At 34.2% G+C, this 21,892-nt stretch overlaps 1 protein-coding gene across 1 annotated transcript in view; it reads left to right on the top strand.

The window, feature by feature from the left end:
* LOC118201077 (oxysterol-binding protein-related protein 2-like) overlaps nucleotides 1-21,892 on the top strand; it is a 325,620-nt gene that overhangs the window by 268,716 nt on the left and 35,012 nt on the right. Inside the window, exons 6-7 of the mRNA XM_085815069.1 lie at nucleotides 14,351-14,429; nucleotides 15,959-16,077. Coding sequence (XP_085671195.1) covers nucleotides 14,351-14,429; nucleotides 15,959-16,077 — 198 coding nt within the window. The remainder of the gene's footprint in view (nucleotides 1-14,350; nucleotides 14,430-15,958; nucleotides 16,078-21,892) is intronic.

Below are 21,892 nucleotides of genomic sequence, written 5' to 3'. Positions count from 1 at the left end.
TGATGTTATGTGTCATTCGAATTAGTGTTTTTTGAACTAAGATATCTTGCAATTCTTGACAGTTAATATAATATTCTATATTTTTGGCGCCCAACAGTTGCGAACGAACAATTTTTTTTATTTAGAATGCGGTGTTTTTCGTGTTACCGAAAAATTATTCCTTTGCACTGAACGTACCAGGATTAACGTTCAGAATACTTTTGAATGTGCTTCACCATTAAAATGAGTTCCTAAATTTGGGTTATACCATTTGAAGCCTGTACCAGGTAAGAGAATAAAATTACTTTTGTTGTTATTATAGCAGATGATATTATTAAATTGAAAGCTACTAGAAAAGTCATGAGACAAGCTATTTCTAAAATAATAAATGTTGTAGAACCTGAAATTAAAAAAGACATTTTGGATAAGAATATGGTAGAAGAAAATGTGTTTTTACTTACTTCTAAACAGTCTGCGTTGAAAGAAATTAATGAAAAAATATTGGATTGTTTTCAAGGGGATGAGTCTGAAATTGGGAAAGAATGTAATACTGTGTTAGAGTATGATGAAAAAATAAGTTTATGTATTTTTAGGGCTAAAAAGAAACTTAATTTAAATTCTCAGATAGTGAGCATTGAAAGTGAATCGCCTTGTAACCATACTGCTGCCGTAAAGGTCGAAAACAAAACTAACATTCGATTACCTAAAATTTCAATTCCTAAATATTATGGTGATCCTAGTTTATTTTTGGAATTTTATAATTCCTTTGAAAATGCTATTGATAATAATAATGAGTTAACAAAGGTCGAGAAGTTTACTTATCTTAAATCCTTACTCGCAGGACCTGCCTTAAGTCCAGTATCCGGTTTTGCACTATCTAATGAAAATTATGACGCTTCTATAAGTTTAATTAAAGAAAGATTTGGACGAACAGATTTGGTAATATCTTCGCATATGAATAAACTCTTGAATCTTGAACCGGTTAGAAGTTCGTCCAATGTGAAAGCACTAAGAACACTATACGATTCCTGTGGAATCAATATAAGAAGCTTAAATTCATTGGGTATTGTGTCGGAAGCTTACGGAACCCTTTTAGGACCTGTTATTTTAAAACTTTGGTTTAATCCTAGTATCCGGTGCACACGGGATTTGGCTACTTTTGGCGACTTTATGATGAGCAGTAAAAACGGGACATGTACGATGAGTAGTAAACGAGTCATTCAAAGAATATATATAGTTATGTATAGTATATATTATGTATATATACACACATAGTATATAGTGTATACTATATAGACGTTCTTTGGATCATTTTTGGTGTTGGCGATAATTTTCAAAATCGCGCCAAAGCTGCACCGTATACTAGGATTTTACCAAAACTTTTACCAGACGTTATGAATCTGGAGTTTAATAGAAAAAGAAACTCTAAACACCAATATAGCCTAACAGAACTTCTCAAATTCATTAGATTGGAAGTTGAGAGTCGGGAAGCTTCTAATTTAATAATAAACTCAAAGAAAAGAGACACAAATTATGGTGTTAAGCAGAATAAAAATAATTACTTAAAAGGGGCAAGTGTTCCTACTGCTTCGGCGTTAGCTACAGTGACTAAGCCGTATTGTTTCTATTGTAATCAAAATACACATGATGTAGGAAAATGTGAGAAAACAAATGAGCAAAAAAGAGCGATATTAAAATACCATGAACGTTGTTACATATGTTTTAAGAGAGGTCATGTAGCTTCCAGATGTAAAATGAAACTTCAACCTTGTGAGTTGTGTAATGGTTTAAATCATAATAAGCTATTTTGTAAAAATATTCTTCCTGAAGTGGAAGCAGTTTCAGATGTTAAACAGAAAGTAGTTACAGTATCAGATTCTAAGCAGAATGTAGTTGCATCCCTGTCGTTTAACTCTGAGACTGTTTCTGAAACTGCTGATAAAGGTGTATATTTACAAACTTGCACTGTTAACACTTCGGATACAGATAATACTAGAAGCCAAATAGTAAAAATCTTAATTGATGGTGGATCACAGAGGTCATTTATTAGATCTGATTTGGCTAAAGAACTAAAATTAAGGACTTTAAGGAAAGAAAGGTTATATATTTATTCATTTGGGTATAGCCAAGGTAGACTAATAGAATATAATGTTGTTCAAATTACCCTGAAAAGTATGTATTTCCCTAATGACTCAATCACTATTGAAGCTCTTGTTACAGATACAATTTCTGAAGCGATCATAAAAATTCCCTCCAAAAACATTTTAGAAATATTAAAATCAGAAAATCTAAAATTAGCCGATAGTGGTGAAGCAGCTGAAATAAAAATATTGTTAGGATCTGATTCATGTTGGGAAGTGCAAACAGGCGAAAAGAAAAGAGTAACTAATAAATTATTTGCGGTGTCTTCTATATTTGGTTGGTCCTTAGTTGGATCTTTAGAAGATGATCAGTCTAGTGCCTGTATTTTTACAACTGGTGCTTCTCATTACTTGAAGGAAGATATTAATTCAGTTAATGACTGTTTGCGAAGGTTTTGGAGTCTAGACCATTTGGATTTAGAGGAGAACGAGAATCCTGACGATAAATCAGTCATTGAGAAATTTGAAAAAGAATTGCATTTTACTAATGATAGATATGTAGCTCGTTTGTTATGAAATCACATCATGCAAACTTGGGTAATAATTTAGAAAATTCCAAGCGACGTCTAGTATCTTCGGTTAATAAACTAAAAAGTGATGAATGGCTTAGGGCGAATTATGATAGCATAATAAACGAACAGTTAAAAAATGAAAATATTGAAGAGTGCAAAATTGAAAGTTGTGATAGTAGTAAAATGTATTACATGCCACACGCTCCAGTTGTAAGAAAAAATGTATCAAAAACTAAAGTCCGTATCGTCTTTGACGCATCTTCGAAGTGTAATGGGGTATCTCTGAACAATTGTTTGATGCCTGGCCCAAATTTGAATCCTTCTGTTTTGGACTTGATATTGCGGTTCAGACAATACAAACATGCGTTCTCAGCAGACATTGAAAAGGCCTTTCTCCAGATTGGAATCTCTGAAATTGATAGAGATGTATTACGATTTTTATACTTTGATAATAATTACAATTTGAAACATTATAGAATGACTCGCGTTCCTTTCGGTGTATCATGTAGCCCTTTCATTCTGGACTGCACTATAAAAAAGCATATAAAGAAAATAGAGTTAGAAAATCCAGACATTTTTGGAGATGTTGAACTGTTCGATCTACGTAGATGATGTTTTCTATGGTGCAGATTCTGTGGAACAGGCTTTTAAGTTAAGTACTGGAGCCTATTGCGTGCTTAAAGATGCCGGAATGAATTTGCGTCAATTTAATACAAATTCTGACAAACTAAAGATACTTTGGGATGATTGTGGAATAATTAAATCAGAAAATGAACTAAATAGTTCTTTAAAAGTATTAGGGCTTAACTGGTGTACGAGTAAAGATGATATTTCCTTGAACACAGACAACTTGTGCGAAACATTAAATAGTTGTAGAAAAAACACAAAAAGAAATATATTAAAGGTGACTGCTACTATTTTCGATCCAGTAGGTTTCTTGGCGCCATTTGTATTACGTGCAAAATTGATAATGCAAAACCTTTGGCAGTTGGGTTTAGAATTTGACGATGAAGTTCCAACTGAATGTAAGCAGTTGTCGTCCGAGTGGAGCGGTGAAATTGAAAAGTTAAAGAAATTTGAAATTTCTCGAGAATATTTCCCCGGCAAATTGAATCAAAATAAGGATATCTAACTTCATTTATTTTGTGATGCATCTATTAAAGCGTATGGATCAGTTGCATATTTTATGTCAGTTGAAGAAGGACAGGTAGCATTCATTATGGCAAAATCTAGAATTGCGCCAATAAAACAAAAACTCACACTTCCAAGGTTAGAGTTGCTAGGAGCATTAACATCAGCAAGACTTGCTAAACATTTAAAAGAGCTGTTTTCAATTCATGAAGAAAATATTTATCTGTGGACTGACAGTATGATAGTGGTTCACTGGATTCATAGTGCTCCTGAACGATGGAAAATGTTTGTAAAAAATCGAGTATCTGAAATACAATCATTAACTTGCCCAAATAACTGGAGACATTGTAATGGGAAGTCCAATCCAGCGGACATTTTATCTCGAGGATGTTCAGCCGAATATGTGTTGTCTTCAAGATTATGGCAGTTTGGACCAGACTGGTTAGTTGAATCAGTGAGTGCTTGGCCTAGTAAATTTATCGTGACAACGGAGTTTTCTGATGCTGAATTAGAGCGCAAAATGTGTATAAATGATACGACAATACTACCGTCTATTGCAGAAAAATCTAATTCTCTCTTGAATCTTGAAAATTATAGTAAATTAATTAGAGCTATTAGAGTAACTGCATGGATATTTAGGTTTATTCACAATCTGAAAAATAAAACTGACAAGAGAACCGGACCCTTGATAGCGGAAGAACTTTTTGCCGCAGAATTATATTTGATAAAAAGTTCAATATGAACATTTTTCTGATGAAATTAATAGTTTAAAGTCGGGACAGTTGATTTCAAAACACTCAAACATTTATGAACTAAATCCTTTTCTAAGTGGGGAAAGAGTTTTGTTAGTAGGAGGAAGACTACAAAAATCAACTTTAAGTTTTAATGAAAAGCATCCTATAATTATTCCTTCAAAAACTCATTTTACAGATATTCTAGTACGTGATGCACATGAACGAGTTCTTCATACAGGTGTAGCTAGTACTCTCATGTTCCTCCGTGAAAAGTACTAGATAATTAGATCCAGACAAAATGTGAAACGTATTATAAGAAACTGTGTACTGTGTCAGCGTTATAACTCCCGACCAATGCGACAAGTCATAGCACCATTACCTCCATCTAGAATAGAAAAAGCAAACCCTTTTGATGTTATCAGGACTAGATTATGCAGGTCCACTTTTCGTGAAAAATGAAGATACGAAGTATTATATCCTATTATTTACCTGCGCAGTAACTAGAGGCATTCATCTTGAACTAACGAAAGATCTCACAACTAAATCTTTCTTACTTGCTTTTCGTCGATTCATATCAAGAAGAGGGTTGTGCTCTCTAATATACTCAGAAAACGCGCGTACATTCAAGGCAGCTGATGCAGAGCTCAAAAAGATGTAGCAGGTATTAAGCCATCCCGATGTAAAGAATTATTATGCAGCAAAGGGCATTCAATGGAGGTATATCATTGAAAGAGGAGCCTGGTGAGGCGGATTTTACGAGAGACTTGTGCGATCCGTCAAAACAATATTAAGAAAAATTCTTGGTAGAACATCACTGCTACCTGAAGAATTGGAAACTGTACTGACTGAAATTGAAGCGGTGATAAATCGTCGACCCTTGACTTACGTCCAAGATAATGAGCCCCAAGTTCTGTCGCCTGCTCATTTTCTGCTAGGGCAAAAACTTGCTAATTTGCCTCCTGTCAAATACACTTATGAAGTGTGCAGTACTAAAGAAATTCTTTTAAAAGCACATCTATATCGTGAAAAATTATTAAATAACTTTTTTAAATCTTTTATCAAGATTATTTGTTGAATCTGAAATCTGCAAATTGTGTGAACAATCACCGTGCAAAACACGACTTAAGTGTGAACGATATCGTGATTTTACAGGATGAACATTTACCACGTAACATGTGGAGATTAGGAAAAGTTCTCAAAATATTTACCGGTAGAGATGGACTAATTCGCAGTTGTGAAATAAAGACTGAAAAAGGCATTATAAAGAGACCTTTACAATTATTAGTTAAGTTAGAATGCTAAGAGTATTAATATTGTATGATAGTATATTTCTTACTGAAAATGTATTCGTAATGCTATTAATGTTGTATCTATTTTATTTTAATTGCTATTTAAAGACTGTATATTTAATATTTAAAGAAATGTGTATATTAGAAAATTTTAAGGTTGTAGAATGTATAAGTGTATTTAAAAATTTTAATTTAATTCTGAAAAAAAAAAGACAGGTTTCTTGTAATAATTCTAGTATTTTAGTTGAATTATGATAATCTTGATTTTGAAATCATTTGTTTAATATTATCTTGAGTTATATAAATTCTTGATTTAAATCCTGATGCTTGAACAGGAATGTTATAACAATTATTCTTGATGAAATTTACTTGAAAATTTACTTGATATTCTTGAAACATATGGTAAGTTTTACATGCTCTTGATATTTATGTGACATTTCTTTATTACAAAACTTGAATTTGTATTGAAATGCATAATGATTCTTGAAAATAATTCTTGAAATGTTCATGTAACACTGATAATCTTGATTGTTCTGAACTACAATTCAGCCGGGCCCGTGTGTAAGAAATTCTACGTGGAAATATATTTTAATCGCCAAAGAGGGCGTAAATCTTTCATGATGTTATACTTATTGTTCTTGGATCTGGCACCGCCAGTTGAATGTGTGTTAGACATGAATAAACTTGGGAGTTTAGAAACCTGATTTGTAGTGTTCATGTATCTTGATGTTATGTGTGATTCGAATTAGTGTTTTTTGAACTAAGATATCTTGCAATTCTTGACAGTTAATATAATATTTTATAAACATAGTGATCAAATATTTAATTTGTTGCTGGTAGAAGGAAATAGCAGCAAGTGAAAAAGATTTCCATTTAAAAAGAATTAAGGTTCCGCTTTTAAAGGAGGACTTTAATTACTTAGATTAGTATCTTCTTCGGTTCTTTAAGAAGTCTTAATAGGATTTTGCCTTTTTACGTGAAAGTAAAAGTATCGTTCGGCATCTCAACGCAGTAGTTGTAGATTATGATTATTTTAATTGTCATACAAAAGCATGCTAATTTAACATAGTTGATGCCACTATCTAATTTTAATATACAGATAGTGCTGAATTTTACGGCTTTTATATAAATGCAGCCAATGTACATGACAAACATCGAACTTTTCTTTGGAGTACGCAGACATAGGATCTGCAGAGCCGAACATTAAGCAATACCTTGAAGAATATAAAATATTAGGGAATATGAATCAATGATTGTCTTACCTATTCTTTATGTTTAGTTCCTAGCATTTCCCACTACCTCATCTTCGATAACTCAGCTTAGTGCATTGTAACCACAAAAACTTCCAGTATTCTTTCTGTCTTCCCAGTTTTAGAATGTGAAATTACATTGTAGGACGTATTTTATTTCTGTTTGTACAAACTAAGTATTTATCATATACCATCTTGCTTTGAGTGCTTGGAATGATCAGGTAGACTTTTTATCAGGTTATACATTATTATATATATTGCCTTATGCTGTTTCGACTTCCGGAATGTTTATTAAGAGCACAATACTTTATTCAGGGGGAGAAAACCTGTTCTTAAGTTAGACAAAACGCAAGAGGGCTATTTGCCCAGTACCTTTACCCAGTTAAGATGAAAAGCATTCTGAAGAATGGAATTTCAAGGTATCACACTCTTCATTCTGTATCACCTACCACTCGAAAAACTTTTGTGTTCAAGAGATTTTAAAGTACCTCCACATCACAAAATTACTTTAATCACAAAGGTCCATGCTTTACCTGAGATTAAAATTAAACTCTACGAGAACCAGTCAGCCTTCACTAGTCATTATATAGCTCTATTTGAAGAGATTCTGAATATTTCGATGTTGGTAAACTACAAAGAGCGTCAATGTGAAATACTATAACAAATGAACCTGGCTGCAAATCGCACATGCCAGGATTTTTAATAAATTTCACAAGTGTTGTTGATGTTACTGTGTATAACATCTTTTTAAACACTAGACCAACGACATCATAAAGCATCCGCCTTCAGTTTATAAAATAATGAAAAGAAACTGAGAAACCTAAAATGCCACTATATAACTTCTATATAGATCTTCAATAGCCATATAAACCTTTATTCCTTAAGATCTGTGGTCTAGATCTTGGAATAGAGATAATTTATACATATCGCTTATGCACAACGTTTCATTAAATCCTTGATTTTGAAGTCTAACCTTAATTTTTATCGTATTACCATTTCTTAAGTTTGTCAGAAAGTGCAAACGTTTCATAAACGGTACGCATTTTGTTTTACGATTTCTGCCCAATAAAAGAGAGTGTTAAGTATCCCGAATGATGTAATACAAAATTATTCAAATGCGTAATAACAACATAAAAATATTCAGTATATATATACACGGTGTGCCATAAATGCAGCATCATAGAAATTAATTGCAAATTATAGAGACTGCAGATTAGTAGAATTTAACATAGAACCTCACCAGCACCAAGGAATCATTTAAAAGCATTTGTTTGTAAGATTAGTTTCAGCGAACGTATTTTTATGTTAATTTATTTCTTACAATTTCTATTTCTCCTGTACACTGGAATGTTTACCAAAATGGGAGTTAAATGGAGTCAATAGATCTTCAAGTCGAGCCATATTCCATTATTGGAGTACCCATTAAGGGAGCCATACTCTATTAATGAAAACATATAATGGATTAATGGAACTCATACTAGGTTTTGGTTTGGCTTGGTTTATTTAATTATGGCAAAGCACACTAGGGTTATCTGCCTAAGGGGAGGGATGCCCTCGTGGAGGACTTTCTAAGGGGAACTGACTCGTACACGTTACACATGGGGAAAACCACGAAAACGCCCATGCAGCAGCCCGTTCGCGGAATTCGAACCTCGGACCGAACTACCAGTGTTCAGCGACTTTACCGCTCGACCGCTGGTGGTCCCCGGAGCCCATACTAGAACGCAAATTAAATAGTCAGGGAATGTGCAATTCAGAGAGAAAACTTTTACAGCGTACCCGAAAAGCAGTTTGTTCTGTGAACCATTCATCTGTTTGAAGATCTGAATTTGTTGCATGATTACGTGTAATTGCTAGTAATTGCTTAGGGCTAGTCGTGGGTACTTAGAGTTGAGCTGACTCTTTTCTTAAAACTAATGGCGGGCCCTCAGCCAACTTCGGCTTGGCCACTTATAAGGCCAGGAGTGATGGTCACTTTATTATGGAGGCATCTAATAGGTGGGCCACCTTTGCGTCCTATGAGGGGACGGACATTTACAACCATGCATTCTCTCCGGAATTTGAACCCGGGCCCTTTGGAATCGCAGTCGGCTTCCCTAACCACTATACCAACTAGGTGGAGCAGTTGAGCTGATTTATACATTGAAACTTTTATTGTGTTAATATATATTATTAATGTTTCCGTAACCATACAAGAAGCAGTGGCTATGTTAAATTTTAGTTATCCTTATAAAGTGTAGTCTTAATAAACTTTTAGTTCAACTTTACATCTTGCATGCATTCTTAGAATTTTAGTCATTTGACATGAAGTTGATGAAATTACAAGTTAAGATTTAAACTTTTACGTTCGCAGCGAGAAGATAATTGATCTGTACCATCTAAGAAAAAGCAATTCTTTTTCATGTCATTAGATTGATTTTACCATCATTAAGCATGTTCTATAGACGTTGCTATATTGGCTAGATATGTACATTTTAATAAATTAATGTCTAAATTCCTTATTATGCAGGGGCCCACCAGCGGCCGAGCGGTAAAGTCGCTGAACACTGGTAGTTCGGTCCGAGGTTTGAATCCCGCGAACGGGCTGGCTGCATAGGCGTTTTCGTGGTTTTCCCCATGTGTAACGTGTATACGAGCCAGTTTCCCTTAGAAAGTCCTCCACGAAGGCATCCTTTCCCTTAGGCAGATAGCCCTCGTGTGCTTTGCCATAATTAAATACACCAACACACCATATTATGCAAGACTTAAAAGGAATTCTGTGTAACAGAATAAGTATTTTAGGCGAAATTTCATTAGAATCGGTTTTCTTTAATTGGTGCCCTCAATTTTCTTTTTTTCATCTTATGCCCGATGCAACTTGTGTCTGCTTTTACCTCTTCTTTAGCTCACCTTCCTGTATCATCACCCGAAAACCAGGACCAGATTCAAACAATTTTAAGCTCTAGGCACAATGCTCTTTCAGGAATTCCTAGTGTCCATTTTCTTTTTTTCATCTTATGCCCGATGCAACTTGTGTCTGCTTTTTCCTCTTCTTTAGCTCACCTTCCTGTATCATCACCCGAAAACCAAGACCATATTCAAACAATTTTAAACTCTAGACACAATGCTCTTTCAGGAATTCCTAGTGCCCATTTTGTTTGTTTTTATGAAGCAAAATTATAAAGAAATTACAAAATGATTTTCAGTTCCTTAAAATTAGTGACTTATTTAAAATGAACAAGAGTATTTGAAATTGCGAATGAATAATTTCAGTTAAAGAAAAAAAGTTTAAAAATTAAATGCATTCTTATTTTTCAAAATGTATATTAGAAACAATATATAAATGTATATTCTAATTGCTTGCATCGTTTAACCATCTTTACTTATTATTATAATATTGTTACGAATTTGGTATTTAAAAAGCTAATGTTAGTTCAATTATAAATTAAATGGTTTTATTTCTCGCGCAGTGCAGCGCGTGACGAATATTAAAAGAAAGCTAAGCCGGAAAAATTAAAAATACAAGAGCGCGTGCGTTAAATAAATAAATATCTCTTTTTGATTTCGAGAAAGTACTGGAAAATTCTAGCGCGTGATTTTAAAAGCTTATAAAAGGAGGAAACCATCTCAGTTTGTAGTTGTTGCTTAGTTTGTTGTTGTTTAGAAAACTGCTGTTGTTGATTATAGCGAATTCGCGGATTAGCGTTCTTTAGCTGTTTTGAATTACGTTCTATTGTACATTTAAGTAGTTAAAAGATAACTACTGTGAGATATTGTGATACTGCATGATAATTTGAGAAAATTTAAGCATTTCTGTTGTGATAATAATAAATTTTTGTTCATTTTTCATCGGACTTGTGCATTCATTTCATAACGAACCCGTACGCACGCAACAATTTTTGGTGTCAGAAGTGGGGTTTGAATGCCAATAACAAGAGGGATGGAAGAACAATTGAGACAGCTCATTACTGCTTTTGCAGCTTTCCAAGAAAAGATGGAAGCTGGCCAAACATCTTTTAAAGAAGAAATTAAAGAGAAAATGGATGCTGGTCAAAGGTCCGTTAAAGAAGAAATGAAATTGGGCCAGGAATCCCTCAAGGAAGAAATGAAAACGGCACAGGAACAAATGAAATTGGGCCAGGAATCCGTTAAGGAAGAGATGAAATCTCTTAAAAATGAGATGAAAGCAGGTCAAGACGAAATGAAAAGAGAAATTACCTGCGTAATAGAAAATAAATTTGAGGCTATGGAAGGCAAAATAGACGCGGTTGAAACTAAAGTTGGACAAATAGAAGAAAGAGTTTCTTCGGTAAAAGAACAAGTAGAAGAAAGAATTTCTTCTGTAAAAGAACATATAGAAGAGAGAGTTTCTGCCGTCGAACAACAAATTGATGATAGGGTTTCTGCTGCCGTCGCCAAAGAAGTTGACAGCCTAAAGAAGTGCATAGCGACGGTAGGAAACAATTCTGAAGGTTTCAAATTTTTATCGATGCCTGCTCGTTCCGTTCTGAAACTATCTACATATGATGGGAAGACCTCCTGGCAGGTGTATAGGACACAATTTTCTATCGTTGCGGATGCGAATGGATGGGATTCCCAAGCTGAGGCCTGTCATCTCGCCGCTTCTCTGAGAGCAGACGCAGCGGATATCCTGCAGACGCTTCCCGAAAATCAAAGGCTAGATTTCGAAGCTCTATCCGGCGCTTTGGAGCTGCGCTTCGGCGAGAAATGTTTAAAAGACTACAGCAGGCTCCAATTAAAATCCCGTCAACAGAAGCCCACCGAATCACTCCAGGAACTCGCCACGGATGTTGAAAGGCTGTCCCATCTCGCCTTTTCGGAATGCCCGACAGAAACAAGGGAAATCCTTTCCTTGCAATACTTTATCGACGGCATCCGAGATACTGAAATACAGAAAGCTCTACGAATGGCGGATGTAAAAGATTTAAAAAGTGCTCTAGAGTACGCCATGAAATTTGAGGCAGCCCAGCAAGCCACTCGTCGAGACCGCTACCCAATCAGAGCTGTGCGAGTCCACGACCCAGGGGACCAATTGATGGCTCGTTTAGATGATTTATCCAGACAAGTCGATGCTTTGATACGGAGTAGCAGTGAGAACAAAGTGGCTGTAAGATGTTGGAGATGTGGTTCTGAAGGTCACCTACGACGGCATTGCAGAACACCCCAGAGCACGGATAATGAAACGGATGAGTTGACAAGACCAGTGAATGCTTTAAGACGGAATAGTGGTGAAACAAAACCGACCCTAAAGTGCTGGAATTGCGGTGTTGAAGGCCACCTACGAAGGAACTGCAGAACTCCCCAGAGCACGGAAAATAAGGCATACGATTTAAACAGACAATTAAATGCCACGGGAAGGAAAAGGACTGACAAGAAACCAAAGTGCTGGAACTGTGGAGCTGAAAGCCACGTACGAAAGAATTGCAGAACACCCCAGGGTACGAAAATTGAGACAATTTCTGAGCAACGACGCAGGAAACAAATTAATGACCATATCAAGGAACGGAGGTTGCCAGATAATGAAAAACCCTGTTTTAAAGCGCTTAAGATCTCTATAGTGAGTGGCAACAATAACGGACTGTCCATCAATGGGAATATCGATGGAGTTCCTTGCAATATGATCATTGACACAGGAGCTAATGTTACCATCATTAGGAAAGATTTAGCTGAACAGTTTAAAGATAAACTTATTTGGACGCCATCCTGTGTTACCCTTCAGACTGCGTCTGGTGAAAAGATCGACATAGCTGGGAAGTTAAACGTGAAAATCACATTTGGAAGTGCCGCCTACCATCACACGGCATATGTGGCGGATATTACAGATCCATGCATACTCGGATTGGACTTTTTAAGGAAATACAATTTTTCCTTAGATTTCAAAAACAATAAGCTGCTTTCAGCATCTGATGGCATGACTATCCATCCTCAAAAGGGATCCTCGCCTGGAAATGTCGACGCCTTGTCCGAAAGATCGAGCTCGGGAAGCTGCCGAAATCATACCAGGGTCGAAAAGAAACTCAAGACTACCAGCTATTCTCCATCCCAGAAGCTCTTCGGTCGAGACCTTCGTCTGCCTTGTGACCGCCTGTTTAGTCGCCCTACGGATGCGCCTTCAACGCCTGAGGAACACATCCAAGATGCCCAGGCCCGGTTCGAGGGGATGCACCGTTCTGCACGAAAGCGAGTCAACTTGGCGACGGAGAAAATGAAGACCAGATGCCACACAAGAGCTACTAGACATAGATCCAACAAAGGAGACAAGGTGTGGTTCTGGAACCCGATTCAACGAAAAGGACTGAGTCCTAAATTACAGTCACCTTCGGATGGTCCATATACAGTGCTGAACACGAATGACGTCGTGGTTCGGATCCGTGAGTCTTCGAACTCTTACGACAGGTTAGCTTATTACTATGGCCATAGTACGTAATGTAAATAATTGTAAATAGTATCAGACCATGGTCCTTTTTGTTTATAAATGTGTATTTAGTATTTGATTTGCATTTAGTATTTGATTTGTATTTAGTATTTGTTTTTTATTTAGTATTTGATAGCATTTGATTTGTTTAAGTTAGTTATTGCATTTACTGTTTATATTGTTTGATATTGTAATGTAATGTTTATGCCTCAGTTGCATTTATGCCACAGTTGTAAGTTTAGCTTCCTGTCCAGGGATTGTACTGCCCGGGACGTGCAGTCCTTGGGAAGGGGGCAGTGTTACGAATTTGGTATTTAAAAAGCTAATGTTAGTTCAATTATAAATTAAATGGTTTTATTTCTCGCGCAGTGCAGCGCGTGACGAATATTAAAAGAAAGCTAAGCCGGAAAAATTAAAAATACAAGAGCGCGTGCGTTAAATAAATAAATATCTCTTTTTGATTTCGAGAAAGTACTGGAAAATTCTAGCGCGTGATTTTAAAAGCTTATAAAAGGAGGAAAACATCTCAGTTTGTAGTTGTTGCTTAGTTTGTTGTTGTTTAGAAAACTGCTGTTGTTGATTATAGCGAATTCGCGGATTAGCGTTCTTTAGCTGTTTTGAATTACGTTCTATTGTACATCTAAGTAGTTAAAAGATAACTACTGTGAGATATTGTGATACTGCATGATAATTTGAGAAAATTTAAGCATTTCTGTTGTGATAATAATAAATTTTTGTTCATTTTTCATCGGACTTGTGCATTCATTTCATAACGAACCCGTATGCACGCAAGAATATCAAATGTAACAGTAAACAAGCGGATTCGTTACTGTTGAAAATCACTTGATAAATGATTGACCTCACGTACATGTTTGGTTTAATATCTAAATGAATTTCAGGCACAAGGAAATTTATACTTGGACGAACGTCCATTGCTGTGTTCATAACATCATCATCGGCAAGCTGTGGTTCGAACAAGTAAGAATATATTTTTGCTTACATTCTGACATGTTCAGTGTTAATATAATCATTAACTTTTCTATATTCTTTCTTTAAATATTAGTCAATACTTCATAAGGTTTTTTTTTTAACGTTCTGTGCTATAAATGTTCTTGAGAGAGATATTCCAGCAGAAATGCAGTTCGTGCAAATCAAATGTGCCATTTTGTTTGTATCCAGACTCGCATTAAACACTCTGAAAAATATTATTAATTGACAGAATTAAAATTTTACGTACGGTGTATTAGTAGTCGGTAAATTGTTTTGTATCTATTTTAGATTTTTTATTAATATTTTTTTTAGTAGCAGATTGAAATAAGCAGATTTTCGGGAACTACAGGCCTTGGCCCATTATAGCTGTTACGCCACTAAATTTAGTTTTGTTTTAGCAGATTGAAATATTTTAAAGTAAGATTTGAAACTCCTAAATTTACGTAAAGTTGCGATATTAAATTCTTTCTTGTTCAGAAGGCAAAATTTATGGAAATAATTATACTGTATTCAGCTTTAAAGTATTTGCAAATAAATTTTTGTTATATGCGTAATAAAATGTATAGGGTTTTCCTTATTTTGCATAACAAATTTATTTTAAGTTTGATACTTTAGCTGAACTTCTCAACTTCCCCTCATATTCTCTCGCCAGAATGTAAATTTAAAGTTAAGTGAAGTGCATATTTAAACGGGTGAATCTCTAAGTTTATTCTGAGCGTGTTTCGGTAGCCAAACTTAAATGGCTTATTGTGCAATAAAAATGCATATCGTAAAAAGAGAAATATTTGGCTGATGCATTAGCTTTTAGTTATAGGAATAAAAAATAAGGTGGAGATAAAATTTTGAAAAAGGCATAATAAATTGTGAAATAAAGTACAGTGTATGAAAACTGGAAAACGATTACGTTTCCTTGTTGGGAATATAAATAAACAGCTATGTATTAAACAAATTTTCTTTATTTTAGCTCTACAAATAGCCTTCTTATACTCGGTACTCTTCTGTTATTGGGACCGGATTCAGAAATGTATGTGTGGATGGATGGATGGCTTGTTCATATGTGCATGTATATATGGATGTGTATGCGTGTGTGTATACACAAACATACGTACGTAAGTATGTGTTATGTTTGTGTATATGGACACATACATGATCACATCCATACATACATACATTCATACATATATACATTTCTGAATACGGTCACCGATAACAGAAGAGGATCGATTTTTTTATATATATTCTTCAATGCAGGTTTTTAATTTCACACCATTTACCAAGTAACACTTGATATATTTTGCTATAAATTACTTCTGAGATTATATTCTATTATCTACTTTTGCTCCGCTTGCTGTATTTTCTAATCTAAAATGCGTATGTAAAAGACATAGAAACAAGCATATAAGGCTTTTGAACAGGAAAAATAATTGGAATAATGAAAATATAGGAAAAACATTTATGTTAAGTTATTTAATATTTCTTATGTATTGAATTATAAATATTATACCTTTCTTTTTCAGTACGGATTAATGGAAATACACTGCCATACGACGAACTTGACTGTCCAATTAAATTTCAAACCAGCTGGCTGGTTCGGTCGTGATTTGCACCGGATTGAAGGATTCATCGTAGATGGACAGTAAGTTGGAATGCTATTTTAAAGTCTTAAAGCGATGATCCTTTTAAACCTTGCTTATTTCTGTTCAAGGCAAATGTAGTTTATTCCAAACTATACTTTGCTATGTGTTTTGAACTACACTATTCAGTATAACCTACACTAAAGGCGATCTTGTACAAACTAAAGCTGATATAAAGATGTATCACTAGGTAGTCTTTAAACAACCAGCTGCATTTTTCTGCCCATTATGCTCATTTGTTCATTTGTTCATATGTAGCCTTGTGAATTGCATCATAGTGGTATTAATTATGAGTACCTGTGGCGTTTAGATCAAGACTAATTATGAATCATTGCACAGCATAGTATTTCTGTCTAACGGTAATGTGCATATATTTTATTCTGCGTATAACTTTGGCCATCTCATTCACTACTCATCACCATGAAATATTTTATAAAAACGTCTACCAGTGACCCGATGAATTAGACGGCTGAATGTTGGTGATTTTGCCCTTCAGTTTAGATCCTGGCGAAGAACTTGCTGCATGTGCTTTTTCTTGGTTTTCCTGTTTCTTGGCTTCTTGGTGACGTGGATGCCAGCTATTTGCCCTTTTAAAACTTCCATAAACACATCTCTTCCTTTAGGCAGATAAAACCCGTGTACTTTGCCATAATCAAATAAAACTAGTACTAAACATACATAAAGGCATAAAGTAACATATGCTGTTAACGTTTTTACATTATTTAAAAGCATATAAATTTTAATACAGCTATTTATTCAAAAAACAGGTGTTCACACTGAGAGGTTTTGAATGCAAACGAATGTAAATTAATTACTTAGATCATAAAAGCCACTGTTATCAATACTCTACCATAGCCTCAGATTGTTGTGTTCGTCTTTAATCTATCCAAGTGCACACGAATACTTACTTTCAGATTTTCTTTGTATACAACTTGTCATGGTAAAGGCTCTCTATCAGACCAGATGCAATAGGTCATTTGATTAAGGCAAAGAATCGAAAGCTGTCTGCCTTAGGTGAACCTCTTGACGAAAATTGCTAGGGATTTCATATTGTACATGGGGAAAACTGAGAAAAACCCTGTGCGGCCACCTCGTCTAGCTGAGTGTAACATGCTAGACATTTCTGGTACTAATGCTTAAAAGATTGTGGTTCTGCGTATTCATAGCTACAGTTTAACCGCGCTGGTCGCGACCATGAGCACCGATTTATTGAGAAAATAGGATGGAACATAAATCATGTAGTAGTGATTTTTTGTCCTTGTTTTTCTTCACTCCGTTCAAAGAACACAGATTTAAGAAGGCTGAAAATTACTTTTAAATAAGATAACATACTGATAATCATTTGTAATTAACTGTTTGATAACATTGTGTTTAGTTTTGTGCAATTATATATTTATTTATATATTGTTAAACATATGAGTGCTTTCAAAGCTTAATTTTGCTATAAATACATAATTTTATGAAAAATTAATTTAACGATAATAAATAATTATTATAATAATACTATAATTAATGATTATGTATATATATATTTTATATCTTTGAATTAAAATATATACACTGAAATATACATTGAAAAATAGAAATTTCTTAATAATTAATTATAATAATTATACGATAATAAAATTATAATTATAGTTATTTAATTATTTATAATAATTAAAATAAATAATTATTATAGTTCTTTTTAGGCTAAAATCTACATGCATCATTATACATAATTGAAGTAGGGGGAAACCAAATTTATTTTATAAAAAAAGAACGAAAATAAATCTTACCTAAAAGGTCGCAATATTGGCAAATGTCTAGTTCAATCATAGATAATCAGGGACCTCTCTCAAATGGGGTAGATAACTATTAAACTTTTTTTAAACTACAGAGAGAATATTTTCGCTAAAAATATAGTTCCATAAATTTTAGATATTTTTTTAATTTAAATTTTAAATTTCCTTATTTTAAAAAATAAGCTATGAAACATGCGAGATTCACTTAACATTCCTATGTTAAGAAATTTCAACATGTTTAGTTTCCAGCGGTGCACATCAATGCGAATTTTCACGTTTATTTCTGCGAATATTAAATAAAGGCGCGACAGGTAACTCACAATAGGATCACCTCATTCACACAAGGAATTTCCCTCTTTTCGAAGAACAGGAAACTCTCGTGTGACCTCCTTACCCTGCGGCACGTAATGAACATCCCTTTTGGATCGGTCGCGGACACTTAGCCGACAACCACTTAGCCGACAGGACACTTAACCGACACCAGTTAGCCGACAAGACATTTAGCCGACAGGGACACTTAGCCGACAAGGACACTTAGCCGACAGGACATTTAGCCGACAGGACTTTTAACCGACACGGACACTTAGCCGACAGGACATTTAGCCGACAGGACTTTTAACCGACACGGACACTTAGCCGACACGGACACTTAGCCGACAGGACATTTAGCCGACACGGACACTTAACCGACAGGTCATTTAGCCGACACGGACAGTTAGCCGACAAGACACTTAGCCGAAAAGGACACTTAGCCGACAGGACATTTAGCCGACTCGGAAAGTTAGCCGACAGGGCATTTTGCTGACACAGAGAATTAGCCGTCAAGACATTTAATTACGGGACACTTAACTATCAACACATTTATTCGGCAGGACACAAAGCCGACAGTAATGTTTAGCTGGCACGTACCCAATAATTGTTCAAACTTACTACCAATTACAAATTTCTCGACTTCTTAGTAAGTTCAATTAAATTAAAGTAAATTAAGTAATTTAAGTTATTTTTAGTTCAATTAAATTAAGTAATTTATTTTTTCACTATCAGAAAAATTCATTTTTCGATTCTTAAAGATCTCATATATACTTTTAATTATTGTGTTAATTTAGCATTGTTTGATATGTATCCATGGACTTTATCAGAAATAGATCAACCCAAATGGGTTTTCTCTCTTGCCTTGGCATATTGCCGGCTATCATCTTGACCACATCCGGAGGAGTAGGGACGACTTGCAGAAACTTAACAATAGTTGGCTATTGCAGCGCGTATAATTTTCAAGAAAAAGCTGGTGATAGCATCTCATTTCAAAACTTAGAGTTTTTAGATATTTTTATTTTTGAAACTGAAATTGATTTTTAAAAATTTAGCATGTTTATCAAGCGTAATTAATGTTCTAAATAATTATAAAGCTGTTACATGCTTTCAGGTCTGGATATTTTTTAGCTTTTCCTATGCTGTAAAGAAATTTGTATCGCCTTCTTTTAAAAAATAATATTTTAAATCTGAACTAATAGAAAAATTCAAGCAAACAATTTTCTCTTAAAATTTTTATGCTTTTTATTGGCGTAAATAAGTAAAAAATATTAAAATTGAAAAAAATGGATTTTTGAAAGTTTTTGCTTAAATTTCTTATTTGTACTGCTTTTTTTTAAAAGTATATCTGAATATTATAGCATAATATTCTGCAAAGAAGTTTTATTTCAATAATATTTCATAATACACCATAATGATTAACACTTTTAACACTTTAATAATTTTTTTGCATTTATTCTAATGTTAAAAATTGTATTTAACTGTAATAATTAATTGTGCTAGTTTTTATAGTGATTTTTTTTTTAAATTTATGTCTAGTTCTGCATAAGTTTTCTTATTTATTGCTAATTTATTTTATTAATCCAAAGGGGCGGCAGCTCAGAAAAGCTATTAGTTTCGAAACGGGATTGTGCTTATTTATTATTAAATTTAAGTTTCACTATAAATGTCCGTTTCACTTTGCAAACTGTTGCCACCAAATATTATCATCCTGTATTAAATTTAAAGAAATTAAATAATGAAGAAACTGCATGAATGCATGTATGTTTCTCATGCACTGTGGATAAAAACAACAGAATTTAGAATCATAAAATTTTGAATAACGTAATCCTCCACCCGAACATGTTTACCTGGACGGCCTAATTTGGAATTTGTTTTAATCCATTTGATATTTTGTAACTTTAACGAAGTTTTGATTAAGAAACTCAACGAGTTCAAAGCAAGCAATGGCAACCCTGTACAGAAAATAACAATCTCCAGCGCGGAAATTCTAAAGATATGTCATTTTCAAATATTTTGTGATATTGTTCATGAATTAAATTTTATCTGGTTTATTTGCGAAGAACATGATGTTTAATAAATAAAGGTAACACGCAAAACGTTACAAAAACACTCCTTTGGGCGTAATATAAAATTATATTGCTGAGTGCTTCCAGAGTTTATCCATTTTTCCCCCTCATTGCACTCAAAAAAGTTTATGCTCCGAATTTTATGAATTACTAAAATAAATAATCATCTTACAATGTTAATAATTAATGATCACATAATCAAATAAATGATAGTCTTGTTATGTTATAATAATTTTAAAAACTACTGCCTGAAAATGCTCATAAAATCAAAGAAAATTATCAGATCTTGTTTAATTTTACCTTATTTGTTTCAAAGCATCATATGCTATCAGTATTCTTTAATTTTACTTTATTTGTACACAAAAGTAAGTTCAGAAGTTTTGCGTTTAGAATTTTTACCGTTTTACTAAAGTAAAGAAATTTATACAAGAATTACGCTTGAAAAAAATGCAGTAAAAAGTACTTTTATGAGACATGTTAAATCTTGTTTGCATAAACTGGGACTTTCATAATCTCATCACTTATACATCATGATGTATAAGATGTATCATGATGTATAAGATGTATACGTATCACATTTAATAATTAAAAACAGTTATGTGATACAAACGCCAGTGGTTTCCGTGTTAAAGTAATCCAGATCGTCCATACTCTTTCTTATGGGCCCACCAGCGGCCGAGCGGTAACGTCGCTGAACACTGGTAGTTCGGTCCGAGGTTCGAATCCCGGGAACGGGCTGGCTGCATGGGCGTTTTCGTGGTTTTCCCCATGTGTAACGTGTATACGAGCCAGTTTCCCTTAGAAAGTCCTCCACGAAGGCATCCCTCCCTTAGGCAGATAGCCCTAGTGTGTTTTTCCATAATTAAATAAACCAAAACCAAACCCTTACAAAATCGTTTGGCTCTTCTCACTAAGGAAATTTCCTTTCCCTGTCATGAGAAATCTGAATAATGCAATAAAAATTATTGTTATTCTTGAATTATACTTTTTATGAAAACATATGGTGGTGAGGGTTAGTTTAGCAAATATATTTTATTTTGTTATTAAAAACAATTAAAAAAAGTGAATTTTTAAGACAAGCAAAGGTATAAATTATTTGTGACCTCTATAATTTGCAGTTCATGCCACCATTCATAAGATAAAAATTCTGTAACATTTTATTGACCACGCCTCTCGCTTAAAATACTTACTTAGGTTAATGTTTATAGCCCTAAACTAGTGCATAATGTTTAATTTAGAAGTAAAATATTCTTTAAGGTTTTGTTTTATTCATTTTCGAGAAATTTCAGCGCTTTTTCAATTTGGCCAATGTACACCAAACAGCACGATACATATCAAACAATGCTAAATTAACACAATAAATTATAATAGCACATATGAGATCTTTCAGAATAGAAAAATGAATTTTACTGATAAGTGAAAAAATGACTTAAATATTGAACTTATGGAGTAGTCGAGAAATTTTGTAATTGATAGTTTAAATAATTTTTGGGTACGTGTCTGTTAAACGTCACTGTCGGCTTAGTAACTCGTTGACTAAGTGTCTTGACAGGTAAGTGTCCCGTAGCTAAATGTCCTGACGGCTAACTTTCTGTGTCGGCCAAATGTCTTGTCGGCTAAATGTCCTGTCGGCTAACTGTCCTTGTCGGCTAAAT

The sequence above is a fragment of the Stegodyphus dumicola genome, chromosome 4 (assembly GCF_044657685.1).
Source record: "Stegodyphus dumicola isolate Sdum_Otavi_A_Nest chromosome 4, ASM4465768v1".
Taxonomy (NCBI): domain Eukaryota; kingdom Metazoa; phylum Arthropoda; class Arachnida; order Araneae; family Eresidae; genus Stegodyphus; species Stegodyphus dumicola.
This window is presented reverse-complemented; position numbering and strand designations above follow the sequence as displayed.